The sequence below is a fragment of the Lichenostomus cassidix genome, chromosome 14 (assembly GCF_008360975.1).
Source record: "Lichenostomus cassidix isolate B80296 chromosome 14, HeHo_3.0, whole genome shotgun sequence".
Taxonomy (NCBI): Eukaryota; Metazoa; Chordata; class Aves; order Passeriformes; family Meliphagidae; genus Lichenostomus; species Lichenostomus cassidix.
In genome coordinates this window covers 10,115,908-10,139,052 of record NC_139495.1, presented here as the reverse complement: position 1 = coordinate 10,139,052, position 23,145 = coordinate 10,115,908, and the positions used below count along the sequence as shown (strand labels likewise).

The 23,145-nt window shown below is 41.0% G+C and overlaps 2 protein-coding genes across 13 annotated transcripts in view; one reads left to right on the top strand and one right to left on the bottom strand.

The window, feature by feature from the left end:
* Positions 1 to 579: 579 nt before the first annotated feature.
* On the bottom strand, positions 580 to 10,163 carry TVP23A (trans-golgi network vesicle protein 23 homolog A). 4 transcript variants are annotated; one of them, XM_085074866.1, is made up of 7 exons: positions 9,903 to 10,095; positions 9,754 to 9,833; positions 5,760 to 5,904; positions 4,709 to 4,798; positions 2,919 to 3,044; positions 1,190 to 1,319; positions 580 to 779 (listed from the first exon to the last, which is right to left on the bottom strand). In XM_085074866.1, exons 1-7 carry the CDS (start codon positions 9,909 to 9,911, stop codon positions 718 to 720), a joined length of 642 nt encoding a protein of 213 aa, XP_084930992.1. In that variant the 5' UTR covers positions 9,912 to 10,095; the 3' UTR covers positions 580 to 717. The 4 variants fall into 4 exon arrangements, with proteins under 4 accessions (XP_084930992.1, XP_084930991.1, XP_084930993.1 ...); XM_085074865.1 differs by having other exon boundaries at positions 9,754 to 10,097; XM_085074867.1 differs by having other exon boundaries at positions 5,868 to 5,904; positions 9,754 to 10,096.
* A 5,504-nt stretch (positions 10,164 to 15,667) lies between these two features.
* CIITA (class II major histocompatibility complex transactivator) overlaps positions 15,668 to 23,145 on the top strand; it is a 33,156-nt gene continuing 25,678 nt past the window's right edge. For 3 of the 9 annotated variants that reach the window (XM_085074859.1, XM_085074858.1, XM_085074857.1), the window contains exon 1: positions 15,668 to 15,807. In XM_085074859.1, coding sequence (XP_084930985.1) covers positions 15,796 to 15,807 — 12 coding nt within the window. In that variant the 5' untranslated portion in view covers positions 15,668 to 15,795. Of the gene's footprint in view, positions 15,808 to 20,292; positions 20,378 to 20,695; positions 20,811 to 23,145 lie in introns of those variants that run through there. The other 6 variants (XR_014855154.1, XM_085074863.1, XM_085074860.1 and 3 more) reach the window with 4 other exon arrangements.

The window sequence follows — 23,145 nt, the reverse complement described above, 5'->3', positions numbered from 1 at the left end:
GCCTTTGTTTTTCCCAATAGTTCAAGGTTCTTGTAGTTCTCTCACTAGAAAGCAGTGAAACTGAGTCTGCATCTGGACTATCAGGTTTGTTGTGCCTCCAGTGTCATGGTACCAGTAATCTGACCATGAAGGTGGCAGTTAAGGATGTGAGTATACAATGCACATTTTATTTAGAAGCTTGAATATAAAATATGCTGGGTTGACACTGGGGCATCATATGTGATGTAGCTATGGTGCATGTGCAGCAGCCTTTGTCCTGCCTTCAGCACAAGGGTGAACTGTGATGCCTGTTCTCTCTCCCTGAATAAACATCATTAAGAGTCTCCTTTCAGTGGAAAGGATCTGTATCTACAGTGAGAGTCAGGGTAGTATTATAGTACGAGTGCACTGCTTTATTTATTTTTTACAGGTGATAAGATTAAGATTGTCTTTTCATCACATATAATCCAACAGTTTAAGGTTAGTTAACAACTTTTCTGAAAGCAGCATGCTCCATGTAAACCATGAGCATTGTCTGTGCTCACACAAACAACTTTTTGGTGAAGCTTTTAAGTAACAAACACTTTAAACCTTCCATGATTTAAGACTCAAACACAAATGACTTTATTTCATGCAGGCATAATTGTAAGAGGAGCTTTATCTAAGTATCTTCCCATGAAGAACAGCTTTCATGAATTAATATTTTTACTGTTAATTCTTTAGCTCTTCCTTGTTTGGTTACCTAGTGCCTGTCTTCCTATGTTCTTCAGTGCCACCTTCTGAAATGCTCCTGCTCTGTCCTGTTGAGAGAACAGAGGGACACGTGGCTGTCAGCATAACCTGGGTCACAGGGGTCTCTTACAAAAGCAGGGAGCTGCCAGCTGGAAGCCTGAGGGTTGAAGATGGCTCTTCCAGCTGTGCCTAAGCAGAGGCATTATAATTATAGTAACTCAAAGGATTTAAGTTGAGGATATTCTTCCTGGAGCTTGGAAGCAGCTCACTTGTGAAGCTCAGCAGCCTTCCAAACACAAAGTGACCTGGGGTAGGGCCCTCCTCTGTGCCACTGCCAGAAACTCTTGTTGGAGACTCAGGATCACCCTGCCAGGACTCCCTGCAGGAACTGAGGCATGGGAAGAGCCAGAACCAGCCATGAGAGGCAGGTTGGCCTGTGCTACCCCACAGGCTGTAGCTGACACAACCCAGTACTTACTTTGGGGAATGTCTGTGGTGCCAAACAACCTTGAGGTTACTCTGCTGATGGTTTTTTGTCCCCCTAACTTGCAGTGGATGTAGCCATATAAATTAGCAGTCTGGAGGGAGATCCCAGCAATCACGAGAGCCTGTGGATAAACAGGAGTTCAGCAGGGACAAATCCATGGCTACGTATTGACTGTAGGATGTACACACATGTGTATGTGTACACACTATCTAGACAAACTGTACTGTAAGAGGGGGATGTTCCTCCCAAACATAAATAGCCTTCAAAGAGATCCAGTCATGTCAAACAAACACAGTAGTTCCTTTCTTTAAATGCCTCTTTATGAGAACACTGATAACAGTTTTGTTATTGTGTATCTTGAAAGACTTCATTATTTTCCTGAAAGTTTTTACTCAAAAAAGGAGCTACTCAAAAAATTCCAGAAACATTTCACTTTTTTTAAGCCAAATTACTATCTAAAAGTTTTACATCCTGCAGGCCTGTTTAGCTGACAAACACCTTATTATATACAAAGATCTATTATTTACAGATTTACAAAGAGCAGCCACAGATAGGATTTCCTATATAGCACTGATGGGCAGCGAAAATAATCAGCTTCTTTTGTGGTACTTCAGGCTTAGCAGCAGGGGGACCCATCCGACTAATGCAGTAACTTATAAAAATGTTTCTGTTAGCCTTCAGAACCAGTTTCCCAGAAGTAATCTCATTTTCATTTGTGTAACTTGCCTTTTACAAGCACCTGAGCAACCTGCCTCCTCTGCCAGTTAGAGTTCTGTCTCCAAGCAGCTCTTGGCTTAGCAAACAATCTCTGCTTTTCAAAAATAAAGGTGGAGGCACAAACAAAAAGTACTGGTTTAATTTTAACTATTGCTTGTTCAGGGGCACTAGAAGGTAGTTAATGATTTGCAATTGATTTATGCCCATAGCTGAATTTCTTGTTGAATTGAATAAGAATATGAAATCTTGGCTGTTACTGGATATGTAGCTGCACATGTCAGAGGTGCTTTTTATCTTTCAAACTGAATTAAGAAATGGTACTCAGCATGGCTGGGAACTTGACAGAAAGAACTCTGTGGCAATTATCCAAGCACTTAAAGTTTACAGGGAAAAATGTGAAGATTTCATAGACAAAAGTATCTTAATGTAATGCAATATATGGGGTAAATTTCCTCTTATATTTACAAAAAAGTGTTGGTTTAAGTAGATGGCTTATAAGTAGACTAATAGTAAAATACTTACAGCTCAATTTATCAAGGTTTTAAGCACTAATGATGTGCTTTTTCAAAATGGTTCTTTCATGATGGTTCTTTCAAAAGGGAATGGTATCAGGAATCTAAAATCCTTACTTTTAGGAGTAAGTACATTTAAGTTCCCAGGAGACCTAAAAACCTTAAAACCAACTTCACTGGTTCATTTTTTGTCCTCTTCTATTAGTTTCATTTGGCTGAAATAAATGGGGAAGAGTAAGTTGCTACAGTTAAAAAGAAGCCCATAATTTTGCCCACCACTTGTGGTTCTCCAGTTGGTTGAAGGAGTTGACATCTGATAAGCCAGTAGAAGTGCAGCTAAAAATCACCAATCCAGAGTGCAGAAGGCTTTGACTGCAGAAAACTCCTAGGGATTCCTTGAATGGAATTTTTGTACTGTTGGAAGATTTGGTTCAGAACTAACAGATCTGGGTTTTCCCTCTACCAAGATTATCTTCAGTACTCCAACTCACCAGCCATTTCAGCTTCAAGGAGAACAAGGTGCTAAAGAAAAACATTGTCCAAATCACTGGGCAAATAATGAGACCGAGCCAAAAGATTCGGGCTTCAGCTTCAGTTGAGGCAGCTATTGTAGGCACCTGGAAGGAAAAATTAATTGAGGCTATTTGTCACAAAGTCAAAATCAACAATAGATGATGAAAGAGGAGGAAGATTTCACTTGTGATATGCATAGAAGGAAGATTAGAAGAGAAGTAGCTCATGCCAGTTTTCCTTCCTGGTGCCCTACTGTACACAACAGCATTTTCATCCATAACACTTACGAGTTGGCTCTAGTTAAGACTGGAATTCTCATAAAAGGGCACATTTCTATACATTTCTTTAAAAGATGCAGTATCTTAACTGAATTTAAATCTTGCATGAAGCTTGTTTTTCTATTAGATAAACTAATACTTGGATTTTGCTTCTGAACTCTGCTGACATTCCATAAATTAAGAACTATGGCTTTGAAAATGCCTGGTGTCATGCTAGAGTTGGGCACACTAACTGCAAGAGGCAGCGTTATGCACCCTGTCCTGTCTGCTCTTCAGGAGAGCACAAAACCTCAGAGCTTGCTGCAAAGCCCTGCTTACAGTTTTCCTCAGGTCAGCACAACTCACGTGTCTCTGTCTACACTGAATAGCTTATCATTAGCTCCTACATTTTGAAAAGAACAAAAAAAACCCTAAAGTAAGAGAATTGCTCGGAAGGTTCTGATCTTTCTGAAATACAAAATCTCACTCCAACCTTCAGACCACTCAACAACTGCTACTGCAACCTTCCGAAACAGAAGCATCACAACTGGAAAAGAAAACCCTCTGGACTCTTCCACTCTGAAAATTGAAAAGCTTTTTAGTTAATTTTCAGTGTATTGAATTTTCCCTGTATTTCATGCAGGGTTTTCTCTATTCTGTCTTCAAGCCTCTCTCAGATTTACAGGAAGCACGTTAGTTTGTGTTCTGTGCTCAGGGCACCTGGAGCCGCAGCCGAGGCTGCAGAGGGCACTGCAGAGGGCACTGCAGCCCTGCACACAGGGACAGCACTGGGACACGCTGGGGACACAGCTGGAGGTCTCCAAAGGAACGTCCTGGTGAGCAGCACTTGGGTGCTGCTGTGCCAGGATCAATGGGGCTGCAGAGGGAATGTCAGCAAGGAAAAGCAAAACCCTGAGCCTTGACTCTGGCAGTGATGCCAAATGCTGTTCTGTAATGGTATTTCCCCCCCCCCCCCCAGTGTATTTGGGGGGTACTGGCAGTATCAGAATGCTCTGTGATCCAGGCTCTATTCCCCACCATATTCCATGACCATGGATAAAACATTTAACTTCAAAATAGTGAAGTTAATAGTGAATAGTGAACTATTGAATAGTGAACTATTCAACATTTCTCTCCACACAGATCTTTCCTGAAGAGGATTCTGTGTTGGGATTTTATCTACAGGAAGATGTGTTTATTACAAGATATTCTCACTAGAAAATAAAACAGAACTACCAGAAACATTTCATACCTATAGCACCATGCCATGGATATTTATTCTGCTGATCCATATGCTAACAACATTGTGAGACCTGTTTTGCCCTTAATGCTTCCAGGATGTGACAAACCAGTGCTCCCACCTGAATACTGACATTGTTTTCTATGGAAGCTGCATAAAAAGTAACTGTTACAAAGGTGCTCTATTTGTTACTTTATTTGACTTGGTATCAGCTTTACAAATTTCCTATGGATTCTGTTTGCCCTGTGCCTACTTCTATTAACATATTTACCCTTCTTGCTTCGAACACCCAGTGACTTTTTCCATCTTCATCAATCTGGTTCCACCAACGCAAACCAACCAAGAGTCTTCCTGTCACATTCTAGTGATGAAACCATTATTTGCATTAACCAGGAGCACAAATCACTTGTCAGAGTAACAGTTAAAAATAGAAAAATAAAAAAGACAAGCATGTTCAAAAATCACCTTCTTTTATCAAATACTAAAATTACTTCTAAAAGCTGTGCCAGCTTGAGTACAACAGCCATTAACAATGGATGAATTGTTAATTCAAAACCCACAAATTTAAAGGCCCATTCACTTTCAATACAATAATTAGCACAATAGCACTTATTTAGATAAGAAATTACAGGTTGTATCTTTTTCCAGTCAGTTAGTTGGACAAGCATTCAATAAACAAATTTCCTCAATAAGAGGAATGGTGAGAACAAAAACACAAAAAATAAGAGATTAATGACAAGCAAGTAAGCTGTGTGGTATCAAGCAAAGAAAACATTTCTGCACCTGGATGAACACCAGAAGCTTTCAGAATACTGGAGGTGCATCAGTGCTTCCCTTCTACAAAACAAAAGCCTTGTTCCACATGTGGAGCCCCTGGATCCTGGGCTGGCCTGACCCACCTGCCTGCATGGGATCAGGGCACCACAGCTATAGCTTGGCTTTCAGGAGTTCTCTGTAGCCCCTGCTGTGGGCTCTGGGCACAAAGCTGCAGATCTGGGCATCTTTGGGCATCCACTACGGAAAGCCAGGATTACTTTAACCTTCTTTTTATTTCTTTTTTTAAGGGGGAAAGCATACAATCAAATCTATCTATGGCAAAGCAATTTTCTCACCATATTAGTAGTCCTTAGTTGTCAGCCATAGAAAACATGGTGCTAAATAACTAACATATGTGAACATCTTCATTAAAATGGGCAAGGTAATTAATAAATCAATAGATCCCAATGTTTTTGTCACTTCTGTCATTATACATATTTCAATTTTTTTGTTTTATTTAATGGCAAAGTACTTTCCAAGGTAATTACTATGGACGGTCATCTTACCTTGACAGACCAAAAGTCAAAGGATAGAAGGAGGAGAATAGTGACAAAGCAGGCAACAAAGCTGTTGCTGAACCAGTCACAGAACAAGTAGGTAACAATAGCACTCACTCGGAAGAACAGGTGGAAAAAGGTGGCCAGTGGGTGCCTATAAAGAAAGTGCAGAGCATATCTGAGGTAATGGGACAGGAAGGAATGTTACAGTACTTGCTGACAATGTAGCACAACACAGCTATTTCAAGTTTATAATGGTATGTTGCTTTACAGCTGCTATTATTTCAAAGGTTGGTGTATACCTTCATTCTCAAAGCAATGGTATTTTCAATAGCCAAGCTTCAATCTAAAGCTAAAAGATGAATGGGATGTTCATATCAAAACTTTCTCAAAGATAGAACAAAATATGGAGCCTTTCACCAGATTCTTTGGTACTGTGTGAAGGAATTTAGTTGTGCTCAACACAGTACCCTAAAATCCTCATAATTTCTTCAAATAAATCAGAATTGCAATGCACAAAAGAAGTCTTATGCCCTTCAGAACTGTTTTGAAAACAAAAAATGAACTCTGAAACTAAAAAAAACCTGCAGCTATTTGCTATAAGACACAATGAACCTTCCTATTTAATGTCTAAACCCAACACTTCCTTTTAGACAGGGAGAATGATTTGGGAATCTAACACTTCTTCTGTATTATTGCTTATTAATTTCACTAGATATTTATGCTTTGGTCATTGAACAAAATTTGTCTGTAACAAACTTAAGAGAAATTTCAGTAAAAGAAGTAATTATATGACGTGGAACATTGGTCTGCACAGCTCAGGGAGACTGGAGAGTGCTGTAATGAGCAGAGTACAATTATCAGGGTAATATGCCAAGTACAAAAACTTACTCTGTACAGTTGTTTGTGTTCATGAGTTGAAAGTTAGAATTAACTATAGGCTATACCAGTTAAGTAAGTTCTTCCATGAAGCTTAGTGGATAAAATATCTGAATAAAATATTTAAGTCAACAATTATCTCGTTAAGCTTCTTTACCTCTGTGAACAATGAACAGTAATATGGCCAGTTAACAGAAGTATGGCCGAGGGCATAATCAACTATTTAACGTTATTCTATTATTGTGTATAATAAAATAAGACATCAGAAAGATACACAATTGCTTATTGTAAACTTAAATGACAGTTATCTAAGTATAATAACTATTATAACTTAAATAACTTTATTGTTATATTATTACTCTATAGCTGTTTAACTGCTCTACTGTTTCTCTTTTTCTAAGGGCAATATTGTGCTTGTAGTACTACACACATGGCTGGAGAAGGAAGAACGATGCACAGTTGTAGTTTATATTTACTCCTGGTCATGCCCATGTGAACTTCAAACTTTCCAAAAACTTCTTGTGACTTAGACCTAGACATGTGACATTTTAAGCAAAAGGGGCTTTTTCTGCCATAAGCAGCCAGGTGGGTGGAGTGGATAGTGTGAACTGGCTAAAACAGACAGTGCCTTGCTCCTTCAAGCCTTGATCTTGGGCCAAGAAGATTTAAGAGTCCATTACATAAGTGGTACCCTTGTGTCAAGAGCAGCTTTCATAGATCTCAACCCCAAGGCACACCAGGGTGGCCTGAGCTTTTCCATTGGATCAGTGCTTCAAATGTAGCAGTAACTTTGGAGAAGTCATGTTTCATTTTGGAAGGCAGATTCAGCAGTATTACTGGATTACAACAGGATTACTGTTTGGATGCTAAATTTGTTCCAATATCAAACACTGAAGAGTATTTACTAAAAAATGCCAAAAACAAACAAACAAACAAACCATGAGCAAGGAGCTCTCATTTATTACAGTGCTGAGCACTTATTGAGACTATAGAAAGGATAAAGGAAACTGCAACTCTGCACTGGCTCAGCTTGGAATACATTTGTTCTGAATGCATAGCAACAGGCTTGGCCTTTTAATTTTCGTGTTGCATCTAAACATCTATGTAACATAGAACTGGAGCCCCAAGGCTAAATGATTGTCATCTACCTTGTTACAGTAACCTCTGTCCACTTTGCGAGCATGATGCCTGTTAGGATAGGAATGAACTGTTATGGATTTAGTTGCATCCCATGTTAAGGAATCAAACTGGGGTTAAGCCTAAGCTATGCCAGTGAACTACAGCAGAATCATTCCCAGTACCTGCTCAGAAGTGCCACAGCTGCACTTTACATGCTGGGTTGGTTGGTTGCTTGTTTCTGTCTGGTACTTGAAATATATTGAGGTAAACTTTAAATAAATGGGCTCTTCTCTGGTTTGACCAGCATGTTTCCTGGCTGATTTGTAAAAGAAGCTCCTGACTTCCAGATGCAAAGTTCTTGTACTGCAATGAACCTATCTTTTCCCAATTTCTTAGGAAAATAGCCACTAACCTTTTGTTTCTAAGGAGCTCTTTTGCACATACCTTGGAGAATCACAAAAGCACAATTCGCATTTGTCAAATGCAAATTCTAGTCAAGTTCAAGATATATGACATTGGGATGAAGTTAAAGACAAATTATTAGAACATCTTGTTATACCCTCTAATAAGATAACAAAATTTTGCAGCACCTAGGTGTGTTCCAGGCTCATTTGCACAAGATTCTTCAGAAATATAAAAACAAATGTGTGACCAGTGTAAGCAGTTTCACTTCTGCATTCTATAGCAGACAAATTTTCAACATGATGGCATCTTTTAATATTGTCTTGAGGGCACGAAAGAAGAGCTGTCTTGAATGAAACCAGTGTCTACACAAAGTGGATCACAGAATAGTATGGTTTGCTGATACTTTACCTGTCCTGTATTACCGAGTAGCATGAATCAGAAGGAATCTGTAAGATCTCTAAAGTACCAGGTACTGTGGACCTCCTACAAACATTTCAGCGTTTCACTTCATGCTACATCTACTCTGGTCCCTCAGACAGAATCTGAAGCTCATGTGATCAAGGTACTTCTAAGCTGTATTTCCCAATTTAGTTGAATCCTATGTTCTCCAAGACTGCACCAAAATATAAACCTTCATTTAAAATGTGTGCAGTTTCTAAGGTGGCAAATAAAGACAATTCTGGGAAGGTTAATCTTGTGACTCAAGTAGTTACAAAGTCCAATGTGGTGCAAGGGCAGAAATGCTTCACTAGACAATAATTAAACAGAGTAATTTTATTGTAAAGCTACATGATTGCTTTTTATCTCAGATAACGTTGTGTCAAGTTTAACATTTATTATTTTTCTTTGTTTACACCTACAAGAAATATTACCATTGTAATGGACCAGACCAAACTGGGGCAAGGTAGAAGCAAGCAATCTAAATCAAAGCTGATTATATACATTACTGATTGTGCATGCGTTATTCCTTTTGAGATAAAACTCTTCTTTCACAGTCTTTGGAGATTCTCCAACAGCCACTGATGGAACAACAGCTCTGTCACCTGGGACCTCTGTGTGGCCAGAGCTGCAGTGACACCTCTGGTGAGGAGCCCAAGGGCAGACAGCTTAAACTGACAGATGAGATGGGTTAAGGGGTTGGGTTCTCTCAGCTAACAAGGATAAGATATTTTATATTCCACACAATATCACATCCCGTGTCAGGTAATCAAGACAGTTTAATTGCAGCTACCTGTCTGTTTCCCTTCAGCCAGGTGTGCACTGCAGTGCCTGAGCACTGCTGCATAGCGGGCTTTGCTGGAGCTGAGAGCCCTCGCTGCTGCTGCAGCTCTACCTCAGGCGCTGCTCGCTCGGGGTTTGGGATGCTGGGTGTGCCGGGTTTGCATTTCCCGCAGCCCGGTGGTGCCGGGCCTCGCCTGCTCCAGCCCGAGCATCTCCCGGACAGACCCTCCCCAGCCTCCCCGGGCAGCCTGTTCCAGCGCTCCACCACCCTCCCTGTAAAAAATGGGCATTAAGTGTTTAAACAGAGCTTTCTGTTCACGGAAACAACAAGAGCCGCCAGGGCCCGGGCGCCGCGATGCTGCGGCCTCCGCACCGTTACCTGATCCGCGCTTTCCGCAGCGCCAGCTCCTCCTCGCTCCCGAAATCCAGGGACACATCCTCGGTGTCGTCCACCAGCGCCTGCGGCGGGAGCCCGTCAGCGCGCAGGGCCCGGGGGAGCCGCCCGCCCGCAGCGCCCGCCGCCCCTACCTGCTTCATGCCGCCCGGGCTCCGGGGCCGCGGCTGGCCCGGGGAAAGGGGCCGAGCAGCGGGGCTGCCCTTCGCCACAGCCCGCGGCGGCTGCGCCTCAGGGGCACCGCCCGGGAGCCCCCGGGGAGCCGCGCTCCTCCCTGCGGCCCTGCGGCAGGGGTGCCTGTGGCCGGAGCGGCCGGGCGGACTTTGGCCGAGCGCGGGCGGCAGCGTGAGGGGCCCGGCAGCGCGAGGGGCCCGGCAGCGTGAGGGGCCCGGCAGCGCGAGGGGCCCCGCAGCCCTCACCCTCAGCGCCGTCAGATGCCCGCCCCGGGGGCTCGCTGCCCGCACCGGCCGGGTCACGGCCGCTGGGGTCTCGTGCTGGAGACAAACCCTGAAAGGATGAAGAAGTGCAGGGAAAGGTGAACGTACACGTAGAAATATGAGAGCACAGCGCGTGTCGCGTTTGGCGGACACCCTCAGTCCGGCCAGTGCTGCGAGGGACACAGCTGGGGGGGGACAGCTCTGAGGGCAGGCGGTGGTACCGCAGCTCTGCATGTGTCACTGGTGTAGGGGAGCTAATTCGGCCCCTTAGAGCAGCTGAGGTCACTCGGCTTGTTCAGCCTGGAGGAGACTGAGCGGAGACCTCAGTGTGCTCTGCCTCATCCTCCTTGGGGGAAGGGGAGGGGCAGACACCGAGCTCCTCTCTGCGGTGACAGTGACAGGACCCGAGGGAATGGCCTGAAGTTGAGTCAGGGGAGGTTTAGGTTGGCTATTCGGAGAAGAGTCTTCCCGCAGAGGGTGTTTGGGCACTGAACAGGCTCCCCAGGGAAGTGGTCACAGCACCAAGGGTGCCGGAGTTCAACAAGTGTTTGCACAAAGCTCTCGGGCACAGGGCGAGACTCCTGCAGCTGTCCGGGGCAGGGCCAGGAGGTGCACCTGATGATCCTTGTGGTTCCTTTCCATCTCAGGATATTCTATGATAAATTTTTTTCCTGGCTTAATTTAAAATGAAGGTGGATTATGCAGCAAGCTTAAGGAAGTGAAACAAGACAACTTCAGGATAGGGATAAAGGTTTCACAATAATGGGGGGAAATAGTCTGGAAAGTTTAGTATGAAGTGGAGGATTAATGAAGATCTAATAGATCTCCCATGTGTATATCTCACTAGCTACTAGCATTAAATAGGCCTGCAAAATAATAACTTCCTAGTCTTTTTTAAAGCATCTAACTAAACCAGACTCTGCCTGTTGAGTCAGTACAGAAGCTAATGAGATGAACTTTTCAAAAATATTAACTCGAAAGTCGCTTTGTGCAAGACTTGTTATTGGAACAAAGCAATACCTAATGGGTCAGAAGAACTGATAAGCTGTTCTTAGTAGGATTGTAGTTGTAAGGGAGGAAAGGTTGACTTAATGACTAGTGATGTTACTATTGTGATCATCATATTTGGACCTTGGGAGTGTTAAAACAACTTTTACAGTGTGCTAATAAGTACAGTAGACTTCCACTAAAAAGCTGAATAGGTCCCTGTAATTTGATGGGATGGCTCACAATAGCCTACAATACTAAAATACTGAAGTGAGCTTTCACTCTCCAAGGAGGTATGAACTCTTTGAGAGCTATCAGGAGATACAAGTATTAAATGATTATGTTATGTGCATACCTGAAGCTGACCTCAACTTCATTTCCTGTATCAACATGCACTTCTGCTAACAAGCCATATATGCTCAGTAACTCAAACAGAGCTGGCTTCTGGCTCGGAAGCAGCTCCCGGAACTCACTGACAGAAGCCTTCAGCAGTGCAGGGAGGTCTCACATCTTCCTGGCTGCCAGATCATTCACCTCAGCTCCTGCATCAGCTCCTCTTGCACCTCTCAGGGCAGTTCTGCCAGCAAATCTGATAGTTTGAATTTAGTAATTCTGTAATATTGCTGTATTGTCCAAGCCATTGCATTTTCATTCTAAGGCACCAGAATATAACTGTGCTATGTCCCTTATCAGACAAAACAGCACCTCTACACAAGAGGTGACAATTAGCCTGTCACAGCATTAGGTATCTGATCTACTACTCTGGTGCTGCTAGCTGATTTCATGAGTGATGAAAAAGAAGCAGAACCTGTGTTTTATGTTTTGATTTTAAAACAGATAAATGTTTCTTTAGTCATCCCTCCTTCCAATGCTTATCTTCAGTGGCTCACTGTAGGGATTATCTGTTTTCCTAACAAACTATTTGATAATCCCATAGGAGTTTATCACCATACCATACAAATGGTTTTGGTAAATTCTCTAGAAAGCAATATGAAATTATGCTGTGTGATTATTTGAGGTATAGGTTATCATTTTCTTTTAGAGCAAATTAAGAGCTAGAAAGAATCCTTGATCCATAGAGGAACTATTGATCAAACCAAGAATTTCTTCATTTGGGATTTACTGGAAAATAATTCTTTCTTATTTTAAAATAAATGCATCCAAGTGGAACCTCATTAGAAGCTTCCAGTGTTTTCTAGGATTTCACAGAACAAACTAGTATATTTGCAACACTTTTTCTGAATTCTAATTTAACTGAGAATTATTTGAACATTGGAAAGATTAGCAACACCCTAAAGGCAATATAAGTCCTCAAATACTGCTTCAACAGCACCAGATGAAAAGATAGTTACAGTTAATTTATGAATTGTGGTTTGCTTTACAGGTTTTTTCACAGGAAAATCTAGACCACTTATGAAATACGTTAATATTCCACTTCATTGCTGGCTGAAGTATATAGCATAAAATAGTTCAAAAACATATCACCTGCTGCTGGGCCCTTGCCATTTCCTTACAGGGGATTCCCCCCCCACAAATAATGGCCTTTCTGTTGTAGAGCACTATCAGTGCCAGGGGCTTGATATGAATAACTGCAAAATCTCTCTCATTCTCTGTTTCAACAGTAAATAGAACCTCCTCTAAGATTAATATGGTGTTTCATTCACACTACTTCCAAGAAGTCAGCTGATTTTTCTTTCTCCTTGGAACACATCCCAGAATCATGCAGACGCTTGTCAGAGAATTCCCCTGTTAACTGCCCAAGGATATTGTGAATAACTTGACTGGTTTTGCCCTGGTTTTAGCATCTCTTTGGTGTTTACTATTGAGTATTCTATTCCTCTGAATATTGGAAAATATTGTTTATCCAGTAATAACTCCTACTTCCCTTTCATTTGTCACAGATATACTTAAAAGTTTTGTTGGAGCTTTAATAAAATGTTTGCATTTGGAAGAGGTAGGGCAAATCATGAAGGTACTAAACAGATAAATTTCTAATAGCATCACTTTTTCATTTGTCAAAAGTTATTTCTTGCTTTGGCCCAGAACCAATTTCTACAGAGTTTTTTTGGCTGTACATATGTGAATTGTTGTAATTGGCAGCTCAGTGTTAACAGGGGAGAAGCCACCAAATTTACTTGACAGATCAGGACAGTTTCTTTTAGCTGGGTGATTTGTAACAATACTCTCTCAGCAGAGATCAAGTTCTGCCATCAGTAAGAAATGCGTAACAGAAGGATATGTCAAAGCTAAGGAGCTCTGGGCCCTAGATATAAATGGGATTAAAAAAACAAAAGCTTTTATTGATCCTACATTGTGTTATGCCTAAAGAGGTGAAAAATAATTTTTGAGTATCTGAAGAAAGGAGTATAAATTCCCATTATCACACAGTAACTGGTTTTGATTCTAAAATGTGCACTGGTAGCTCTATTCCTTTCAGTTAAGGAAGAACCAAGGAAACAGGACATATTTTATTATTATTTATTATTATGTTATTATGTTATCCTCTGTATTCCCTGTGTGGCTTTAAGGCCTTATTTAACTCATGCTGCAGGCATCTCTGGTGCAGTTACCCAGGAACCAAAAGGCTTTGAAATCATTAATGAGATCCCTTCAATGTCATTTTCCTGTTTAGACTCTAGTCTCCTGTTTAGTGCAATGCCCACTTAGAAACATCCAAAACAAAGGCACACCTAGGCAAAGTCATCAGCTCTCTTCCAGCGTGGGGTGCATTCCCAGCATTTGGATGCAGATTCCTCCGTGTGTTTAGCTTTATGTATCTCTTGATGTGTTCAGCGCTTCAGTCATTCTCAGCTGCAGTTCTTGGTACTTGCTCCTTTTGCAAATCATCTCTTATTTCTCAAATTGGGAACTCCAAAAATAAGGAACTTGGGGTCTCAAAAGTTTGGTTTAAGCAACTTCATAGATTCACTGCAGTAAGCAGAGCTGATCCCTGAGCCCTGGGATCCATTTCCCAGAGTGGCAGTGATTTCATCAGAAGAGGTGCTTGGAGTGCCTTCCCTCCTTTGCTACACGAATTTAAAATGTCTGTACACTCTCACACAAGTATCTAGTACCTGTCTTGACCCAGACCTCTATAGTCTTGCTGAGAAAAAAAAAAATCCTAATCTATTAAACAAAAGCCCCCAACATTTGTCAAACAGTTAAGAAACTTAGTACAATAGGAGGTTGATGTGAAAAATGGAGTACTGTTACTTCTACTGGTTTATATGCAGAAGTAAAACTTGAATTTGCTTATAAAAGCTGTAAGTTGCTTATTCATTAAATTTTCCACATGTTTCCTTTTTCTTTTGTTCCTCGTGGCTGCAAGTAATACCTATGTAGCCTCGTTCAGCTCCCTGAGGTGCTTGCTGGACAGTTCTTCAACCACTTTCACTGGGAACTTCTACATCATCCTTTGTTGTGGAGACTGTGGCTAAGCAGCTTTTGCTATAATTGCTTGTGCTTGCTTTTCTTATTTTTTCTAAGTTGGTGTCAGGGAGGTGATAGAGGCAATTGCTTTATCGGAAAAAAAACAAAGAGAATATAGACAAAACACAAAGTAAAAGGTTCCTAATCTGGTGATGCAATGAAATGAAAAACCTGTACCTACCATTCTCAATTCTTTTGACCTGTAAATTTTTTGGAAGCAGCCTGTGGTCCCTACTTGTATAGCATTATTGTTTAATAGTAGCTTTCCTAATTCAATAATACTTCTTTTTCTAGTTCGCGAAATAGTTTCAGCTGCCTAGTATTCCTTGTACTCAATCATGGAGAACTTGAAGGGATATCTGAGGAATTAAAATTCACAAAATCCTTATTATTTCTGTAAGTTTGAATGTAGGTTCAAAGAGGACGAGGTGCTCAGGATTGGTGAGTAGGTCCCTAGATCCCCCAAAGAAGCTGCAGGGACATTAAGTGCCTTGGATGGGGTCTGACATATTGACTGCTTATTGTTTACAAGATGCACCAGGTGCTACTGGACAAACTCATTGTCTGTGGAGTGCACAGCTCTGAACCTCTCCTGGAGGCAGGGGCCCAACCTCTTTTGGCAAAACTGAAAGCAAGGTTCATGTCTGTGGCCTGTGAACCCCTTTTACAACTAAAGCCATGATTTAAGAGACCACAATTCCCTCTATGGCCTGAAAGGTGGCAAGCCTCAACCTCTCAGCCTAAAAGAGGAGGAAGGCCCAGGCTGAGCTGGATGTCTCCACAGCTAATTCCTGTGAAAGCTGTTCTGCCTGACTTCCCAACTGGAAAGTGTTTCTCCTGTGAGTGGGCCTGAATTCATGAGCTACACATCTTTAAAATCTATAAACAATCACAAATTAAAAATACTGAAATAAAGCTTGAAAGAAATGCAAGAAACCTGTTGGTTTCTCAGAGAATGCACTAATTGTCTGGCCTTCATCCTTCTTGCAGGGCAGAGCAACTTCAGCAGAAGGGTGTGAGAGCTCCCCGTCTCAATGGCAGAGCAGCCCAGAGTCCACATTGCAGAACTGTGGCAACATGGACCTGAAGCTCCTGAAAAAGAAAGTCCTGTGACCTTCTCTGTGATACCACAATCACTGTGTGCAGTTACAAGAATAAGAGCACAGCTACTGGAATGGGGCTCATGGTAAGTGCTCCTTCATTCAACTGACTTAACTGCAGAGCTGCTGTGGCTGATGTGGATTCTGATAGCTTTTGTGTCTGGTGCATGTTTTAGTTGACAAAGATCAGAAATGCTCTAGGAAAGCCCCTAAAATATGTGGTTTCTTCAACTGTCAATTTATTATTTTTGTCCAGTTTTTTTGCTTCAATCTGAAACTTGACACAGGCTGTGGTTTTTGCACATATCCTTTTCATTGTTAGCTGGGTTTGCATTTGTATGCTGTTTCCTATTCTTGCTCTATTTTATTTCAGTGTAAGGCAAATTACAGGGGGTTTATGTCACATGCTCCAGTGTACCAGTGTACTGGACTAGTTATAAGAACTCCAGTGGTGGTGACAGAAAATATTAGAATTTCTTTTATTTTCTTTTTTTTCCTTTTAATTGCTTTTAGCTACAGATGAATGAGAACTCCTTCTGTTAACAAGATGAATACTGTTATGCACTGATTGTCTCTCCATAGGATAGTTCCCTCCAGAAGCAGACAAGCAAGTGAACAAACAGCTTGTGATATATCATCATGATTGCCACTTAAACGTGAGAAAAGCAGATTTTCTGCAGGTGTTTCACACCTTAAGCACTTCTCACCTGCAAATATGCCCAGGCAGTGTTCACCATGAACAGGAGATTATAGGCTTTTCAACCCAAACACAGGATTGTTTTCTCTGTTGTATCTAGATTGGAGAGAGATCAAAAGCAAGATGGACTTTGAATGGGTGTTAAGATATCAAGATGTCAAGTTGGTTCCGGTTTTACTCTTCTCATGTGTTCTAAGTATTCCTGAAGAGTTTTCCAACGAGATCCGCAAAATCATAACTTGGGAGGAAGCCTAGTTTCTGTAGAGCTATCCTTGGCTTTTGCTGGGCTATAGGCAAACATATCAAGCAAAAATGTACTTAAAATACTCTGCCTTTGACCCCAAAGCTGATTATCTTGTAGCTAAGGCCAAAGTAAGGGAAAGGGGACTAGAGAGGCTTAAGCTTTGAAAACTTGGTTCAAGTTCTGCTGCTGCTACAATCCTTATTTGCAATAATTAAATGTGATTTCCATTTCTGGTTTTGTTTTTGCATTTGTAGAAGCAAAAAAAATTTCTTACAGTCTTGACACCGGATAAAATCTGCCAAGGTTCATGACATACCCAAATGCCATGTGCTGAAGGACATAATGTGGCCTACATTGGTGCCCTTTCAGCTACTTCACTGCCACTAGGAAAAGTTGTGACATTAATTGCTGACATTTTACTAGTATTATTTGGGTTACAAAATTAGCTGTAGACTTTGCACAGACCCGTATTTACTTAGAAGTGATACTTCCCCTCAATGCAGAGAAATCAAAAGCAGAAGTTCTCCTTTTCAACTCACTTTCCTCTTTATAATGTGTCACAGCACAAACAAAGTGTGTGAAAAAGAGAACTAAGTCAGGCCATACATTTTTACTGTTTGTTGCTTCTTATGTAGCTATTGCTTAGCACTTTCCATAGCTAAGGCATGTCTTTTCTTTTGGACCTTGAGAATACTACCATGACAATCCTTAAAAGTGATATAGCTGTAATGAAACATCTGTCTTATCTACAAAAGCTGTATGTGAGTTACGGAGAATATATAGAACAGGAAGGGAGGTTGTGCAGTAAAGCAAAGTAGTGAGATGCTGATGTCTATATATTGTACAGCTTGGATCATTATAATCAGAAAATAAGGAAATTTGTTAAATAGATTTTCCAGTCTATGAGAAATTGCTCAACAAGCAATTCACCCTGGATAGAAGGAATCCTGAAGAAAAATTCTGCTATGGAAACAAATTTATGGCCAGAGAGGCCAAAGACACTAGCTGACTGGAAATCCAGAGCTCAAATATAGAACCAACATGAAAGAAATTTTCAAGGAAGCAGAGTTTCTTGTTCACAATACAGTATAGGGACTTTGCAGCAATGTCCATGAGCATTAGAGATGTGGCCCTCAGTGAATGAGCACTAGCCCATGCCCAAACTATGCAAAGCAGAACTGCAGGAACATACTTTGGATGAGGGTCAGTAACCTTTGGTTACCAATGTTGTGCCTTTTATCTTGCATGCACGTTCACAAAGTATTTCCTCAGCAACTCCACCAAGGTTTGCAGCTCTTAATGAAAACCTTTCTATATCTCTTATGAAACTGACTTCCTGTCGGAAAGTAAAGCCAGATATTTTGGAAGATGTTTTGAACACAAAAGCCCTGCCCTTTAGATTGCAGGGTTGGGTTTTTTTCTCTAGGCCTTGTTTTAAAAGCTGTCTGAAAAAACTTTACCCTTACTTGCTCAGCTCAGAAACTAGCTGTGCTTCCAAAGCCCTCCAGCATCCTTCCACACCTACATTTCCAGTATCACCCACCATATTTCTTCCCAAATGCTGTGACAAGCCTCATTAGTACAGCAAAATAATACACTGCAATGCTGCAGGTCACACCTGCAGCTTCCTCAGAACGTAATTTTCTCCAGTGAAGTTAGGAACTCAAAAGGTTCAGAATTTCCACTCTAGTAGATGCAAACGCAGATTATGGCTACAAATATTTGTGGTCATTCAGAATCTCACTGGACTTTGGACAAACATTCTCAGAGTGCTGATGGAGCAAGACTCTAAAGGAGAGAAAGACAGAGCATACAGAATAATTAGCATGAGAAGCAAGAGAAACTTTTAACCAATTGAAGATAGAATACTAGTTAATAAAAAACTTATGTAACTTATAACTAATGACCATTATTGCCTTTGTTTGCCAAAATGTATTAATAGTGTAAAGTTTTGATAGCTATGGTGCAGATTTTGTGAATTTGCCATCCAGTCTTCCTTTCTGTGCAGACCTATAAATTAATCAAATAGCTCAACTCTGTGTGGGGATTGGCCTCTCTCACAGTAGGTGGACAAACCCATTTTGGGACAACAAAGGCATGGATGAAAATACAGGAGGGAATCCTCAGGATACAAATTAGGATAGTTCATGTGAGTGCAAAATACTGACCTCTATCATTACACGCATTCAAATTAATGCCAAGAATTTTTCATATTTTCAATGTAGAAAAATTTAGAAAGTGGCCTTTTCAATGTAGAAAAATTTAGAAAGTGGCACTTATGCTGGTGTTTCCAATACTACTGAGCATGTATCTTTCTTTGGCAATAGGGCAGTGTCCCAGTTAACATCAAAGCAGAGAAGCTGATGGTCACCTGAAAAGCGTAGGCAGTTCTCAGCTGTCTCCCAGCCTCTTCTTTTCCAGTCTGCTTTTCCCTCTAAGACCACCTAGACTACTCCACTAGATGAACTATGATTTGCTCCAGCAATTCCTTTCTGCTCTTTCCGAGCAGATATGAATGTTGTACAAGAAGTGGACAACCAGTCTTTGCTGCAGTCCTGAACTGGAATCACATTAATAAGCTGAACTCTTGTTCCCCAGAGTTTTGTTCTTGATGTATATAGATTGCCTCATGGATTTCAGTGTCAGAAGCTGGTAAAGAAACCTGCCTGCAGGGCTGCTGAAGGAGTTTATCACTTGAGGGGTTGTGCTGCACATTCAAATAGGGCTAACAAATAACCCTCCCAAATTTTGTACAGATTTCTTATGCAGTGATTGTTTTGTTGTCTCCTATCAAAACAGCACTACAATACAATCTGTATTTGTGCAGCCTTTCATTATTTTCTGCTCTGAACGCTGTTAATCTGAGATGTCACTTTTCTTCCAATGTGTGCAGAGGAATTCCAGCACAGCCTGGATGTGAGAGAGCCTGAAGAGGCTGATGCATCACAGGTTGGACCCCATGTCTGTAAATACTGGGAAGAGATCAGCTGCTCCCAGGAAGGAAGCAGCTTTGTCTCTTCTCAGTGACCATGTTCCCATGGAACCTGGTGGAAGTGCATCTCCTCTGCAAAGAGAAAAATCTTACACAAGTCAGCAGCAGCTTTGCTCATGGAACTGCTGCCTTGTGCAGAGGCCATGTCTTACTGAGCAGCTGATTAAAATCTTGCCTTACTGTAGCAGGGAGTCTGGATATCATTGTATTTATCAAATCCTATTTCCTTTCCCCTTCAGACTCCAGTGGAACTTTTCTTAAAAGCTATAGATAATGGAATAGTACTGCAAAAAGTATCTGCTCACTTTAGAGTGAAGTCTCTTTCATAATTAACTTCTAGTTTGTGTAGGTCTATGCATGATAAAAAATAGAAAAGTAAGCAAATAAGCTTGCAGAGCAATACAGAAGCAGCTATAGGCATCATGAGAGGAATGCTCATGAATGAACTTGGTTTTCAAAAGGTTGTTTGTTTTACACCAGGTAGGCATGGCAAGGTAAGTGATGATTCGATGAATAAACTTTCTGTCGGATGCTGCTACAAGCAAACGGTGAACACCATGTGCAAGCCAGACAAGCTTCTGTTCCATAGACCATCCTACTTGTCATTTTGGACCAATGGCAAGAGACTCTTGCATGAGATGCAAAACTAATTTTGTATTGGCAGAGTCTGCGAACATGTGAAAGACATACTTTCACTTCTGTTACACCAAGTGGAGCTGCAGGGTAAGTGCCCACATGCTGTGGCTTTATTCTTACTGGTGGACTGCTTATAGTGTGACTTTGGGACAGATTTGAACTGGAATGGAAAAGGAGAGGAAGCATTTGGGGAAACAATGGAAATTGTTACTGTCAGCTCTCATCCAATTCTGATTTCCAACCAAATAAATTGATCTGTTCCTAATTAGTGACAAGATCAAGCTCTTCTTAGCAGGGACAAGTGACCTGTAAAGGTAACAGTGCTTGTTATATTGGGGTTGCTAGAAGGGAGGTTCCTCTTAATTTTCCTCTTTGGAATTCCCCCTCTGAGTATTCTGGTCTTTGTTATTTCCTCCTCTCTGCTGTCACTTTCTGTTAGCCCTGGGTAGGGCTGGCAGTTCTCATCATTTTTTGGTGCTGAATCCAGAGTGAAAAAGCAGGAACTGTCCAGTCTCTTAAGGTCAGTTTTTCTTCAACCTTTGAATGCATGCTTTTTACATGTTAAATTCATCTTATCTTGCCTTTTGTACATATTTGTAATTGCAATGTGTCAGTATCTGGACTTGCATTGCTTGAAATATTAGTAGGATGATGTCGGAATGTGGTTGAAATTTTGGAGATTTTTTTGTGATTTTGTTTTTTGGCTAGCCCTGTCACTTGTTAAACAGGTTGCTGTAGTTTATTTCAGACTTTGTTAAGCATGTTCTTTTTTTTTTTTTTTTGTATAACTGTGGTGCCTACAGAAAGTGAAACTGAAAAATCATTGAAAGAAACTGGCTTATTTCTATTTTTTCACAAATCTGGCAAAACAAACTAGAGCTGTTGAGGTGAGCTGAAATCCTGTCTTTGAGAAAGCCATTGAGTTAAAGTGTAGAGAAGTGTCTGCTGTGATGCTTTAGCTCACTGCTGGGATGGGAGAGCTGGGCACAGCTGTGACACAGGAGGCATTACTGGACATGAAAGACAATTCTGCTTGAAATCACAACTCTGACACCTGCAGGGCACTCATTACTGCTCTGCCTGAACATGTCCATCACCAGCACCCAGACAGGTAACGTTAGTTCTAAGCTAAGCTCAATCGAAAGGCAAAAACTCCTCTTACCTAGTATTTATACTATTTTAAACTTCTTTAAATTTATCTTTAAGGGAGACAAAGAATAATATGGCAAGATATAGACTGGGGTTTTTTTTTTTCAACACCATCTCTGTTTTTCTTTTATTTTAAACTATAAAGTCTGTGGAAAGTAACACCATTCCATTAGAAAAATAAAGACTCTCAGCAAAAGTAGTATTTCTTCTTGAGTTGGGTAATGCAGTAGCAACAGTTAAACTGGTTTTCAGGTGTATAAGTTTTTCACAGATCTGAAATAGAAACTAAAACCTTCAAAGCTAAATATAAATTGAGCTCCATTACTTGCATTTTACAAATAATCAGGGTATTTCCAAAAGGAAAATCTCTCTGGTACCTGTGGAGCACAGGAACAATTAATGATTTATTTGGGGAGAGGAAAATGAGACAAGTGATTGGAATGTGGAGGGGATTTTATCCTTCCTCACTGCTGGATTGCTCATCTCCCAGAGAACCTTGTTCCAAAACATTGCTTGCAGAAAAAGCCAGAAAACAGCCCTGCCTTCGGGGGAGTGCCTTGTGCACCTTGACATAACCTTTGCGGGGCACAGAAGAGGAGAGAAAACTTTCTTAAGCTGTTGAAAAGTTAAAAGGCTTTAAAGTTGTGGCCAACTATAGTGAGTTTTTCAATCAAAGTACTTTTAAATCAAAGTACTGTTTTTTCACTGGACTCCTTATTTACAGCTTGATATAACCTGCTTTTTGTCAGCTGGTTTCACTCAGACTCATGTGTAGCCCTTAATGGGTCTGGGATGTTGCAGGAAAATAGCATTTGTTCAGCAGTCTTTGTACTTAATTTTTCAGCTTCCTGTCTTCACAGCAGCCCCACTTTCTAATTTTTCTGTAATCTAGGACTAGGAATGTTATGAAAGACTTGGATGTTATGTCATCTTCTGGTTTAAAAGTGTGTAATTTGCGTGGCACTACTACTCTTTTCTATGAATTATCCTCCGCTTCCTAAACTGGTCCAAAAGTTAAATGGAAGGGGTATTTCCTCTGTTCCTAAAATGACTTTACAAATTTTCATTTTCTTAACATCTGTACTCATGTGGTAGATTATTTCATTACCAGTTAGTTCATATGTCAACAGAGGTTTGGGAAGGAAACCCCGTTACAACTCTCCTCAAATCTCCTCTCCTTTACCTTATTATTGGAGTAAATGTTGCATTTTGGCCTTTCTAATCCTTTGTTCTCTTAGAAACTATTTGATTTCAGTTAGTAGTGGACCCCATTGCCTGGAGTCTTGAACATGTTGACACTTTAAAATATAAGACATGACTAAACCAAATTGTTTGGGCAAAATGATAAATCAAAATTACCTCCATGATCTTTAGAAATATAAAATACCCCATCTAATTTTTATGATTAATATGTGATATAAGTGAGCACGTACTCCTTCTCTGTCCTTATACAGTGATGTTCACTGTTTCTTTCACTGCTTTTCCAACATTTTTAATGCATATGATACCACTTGGACTCTAAAAGAGCTCTGAAAAAAAGCATTGTGAGTCTTGGAAGTGAACTATATTGTCATGCCATGCATGCAGGATGCAGAGCTCAACCAAATGCATCCTGAGTGGAGACTTGGCAGTGTCAGGTGTGCCCAGAGTCACTGCAGAGGTGACACACAGGGCACCTGGGGCTGCCGAGTGTGGCCATGCAGCCA

Coding starts and splice junctions, on each gene's coding strand:
- TVP23A (XM_085074865.1), bottom strand. CDS start 9,911: ATGAAGCAGGTAGGGGCGGCGGGCGCTGCGGGCGGGCGGCTCCCCCGG. Junction 5,905..9,753: donor CTGCGGAAAGCGCGGATCAG/GTAACGGTGCGG, acceptor CTTTCTTTATAG/GCACCCACTGGCCACCTTTT. Junction 3,045..4,708: donor GGGTGTTCGAAGCAAGAAGG/GTAAATATGTTA, acceptor TTTTCCTTCCAG/GTGCCTACAATAGCTGCCTC.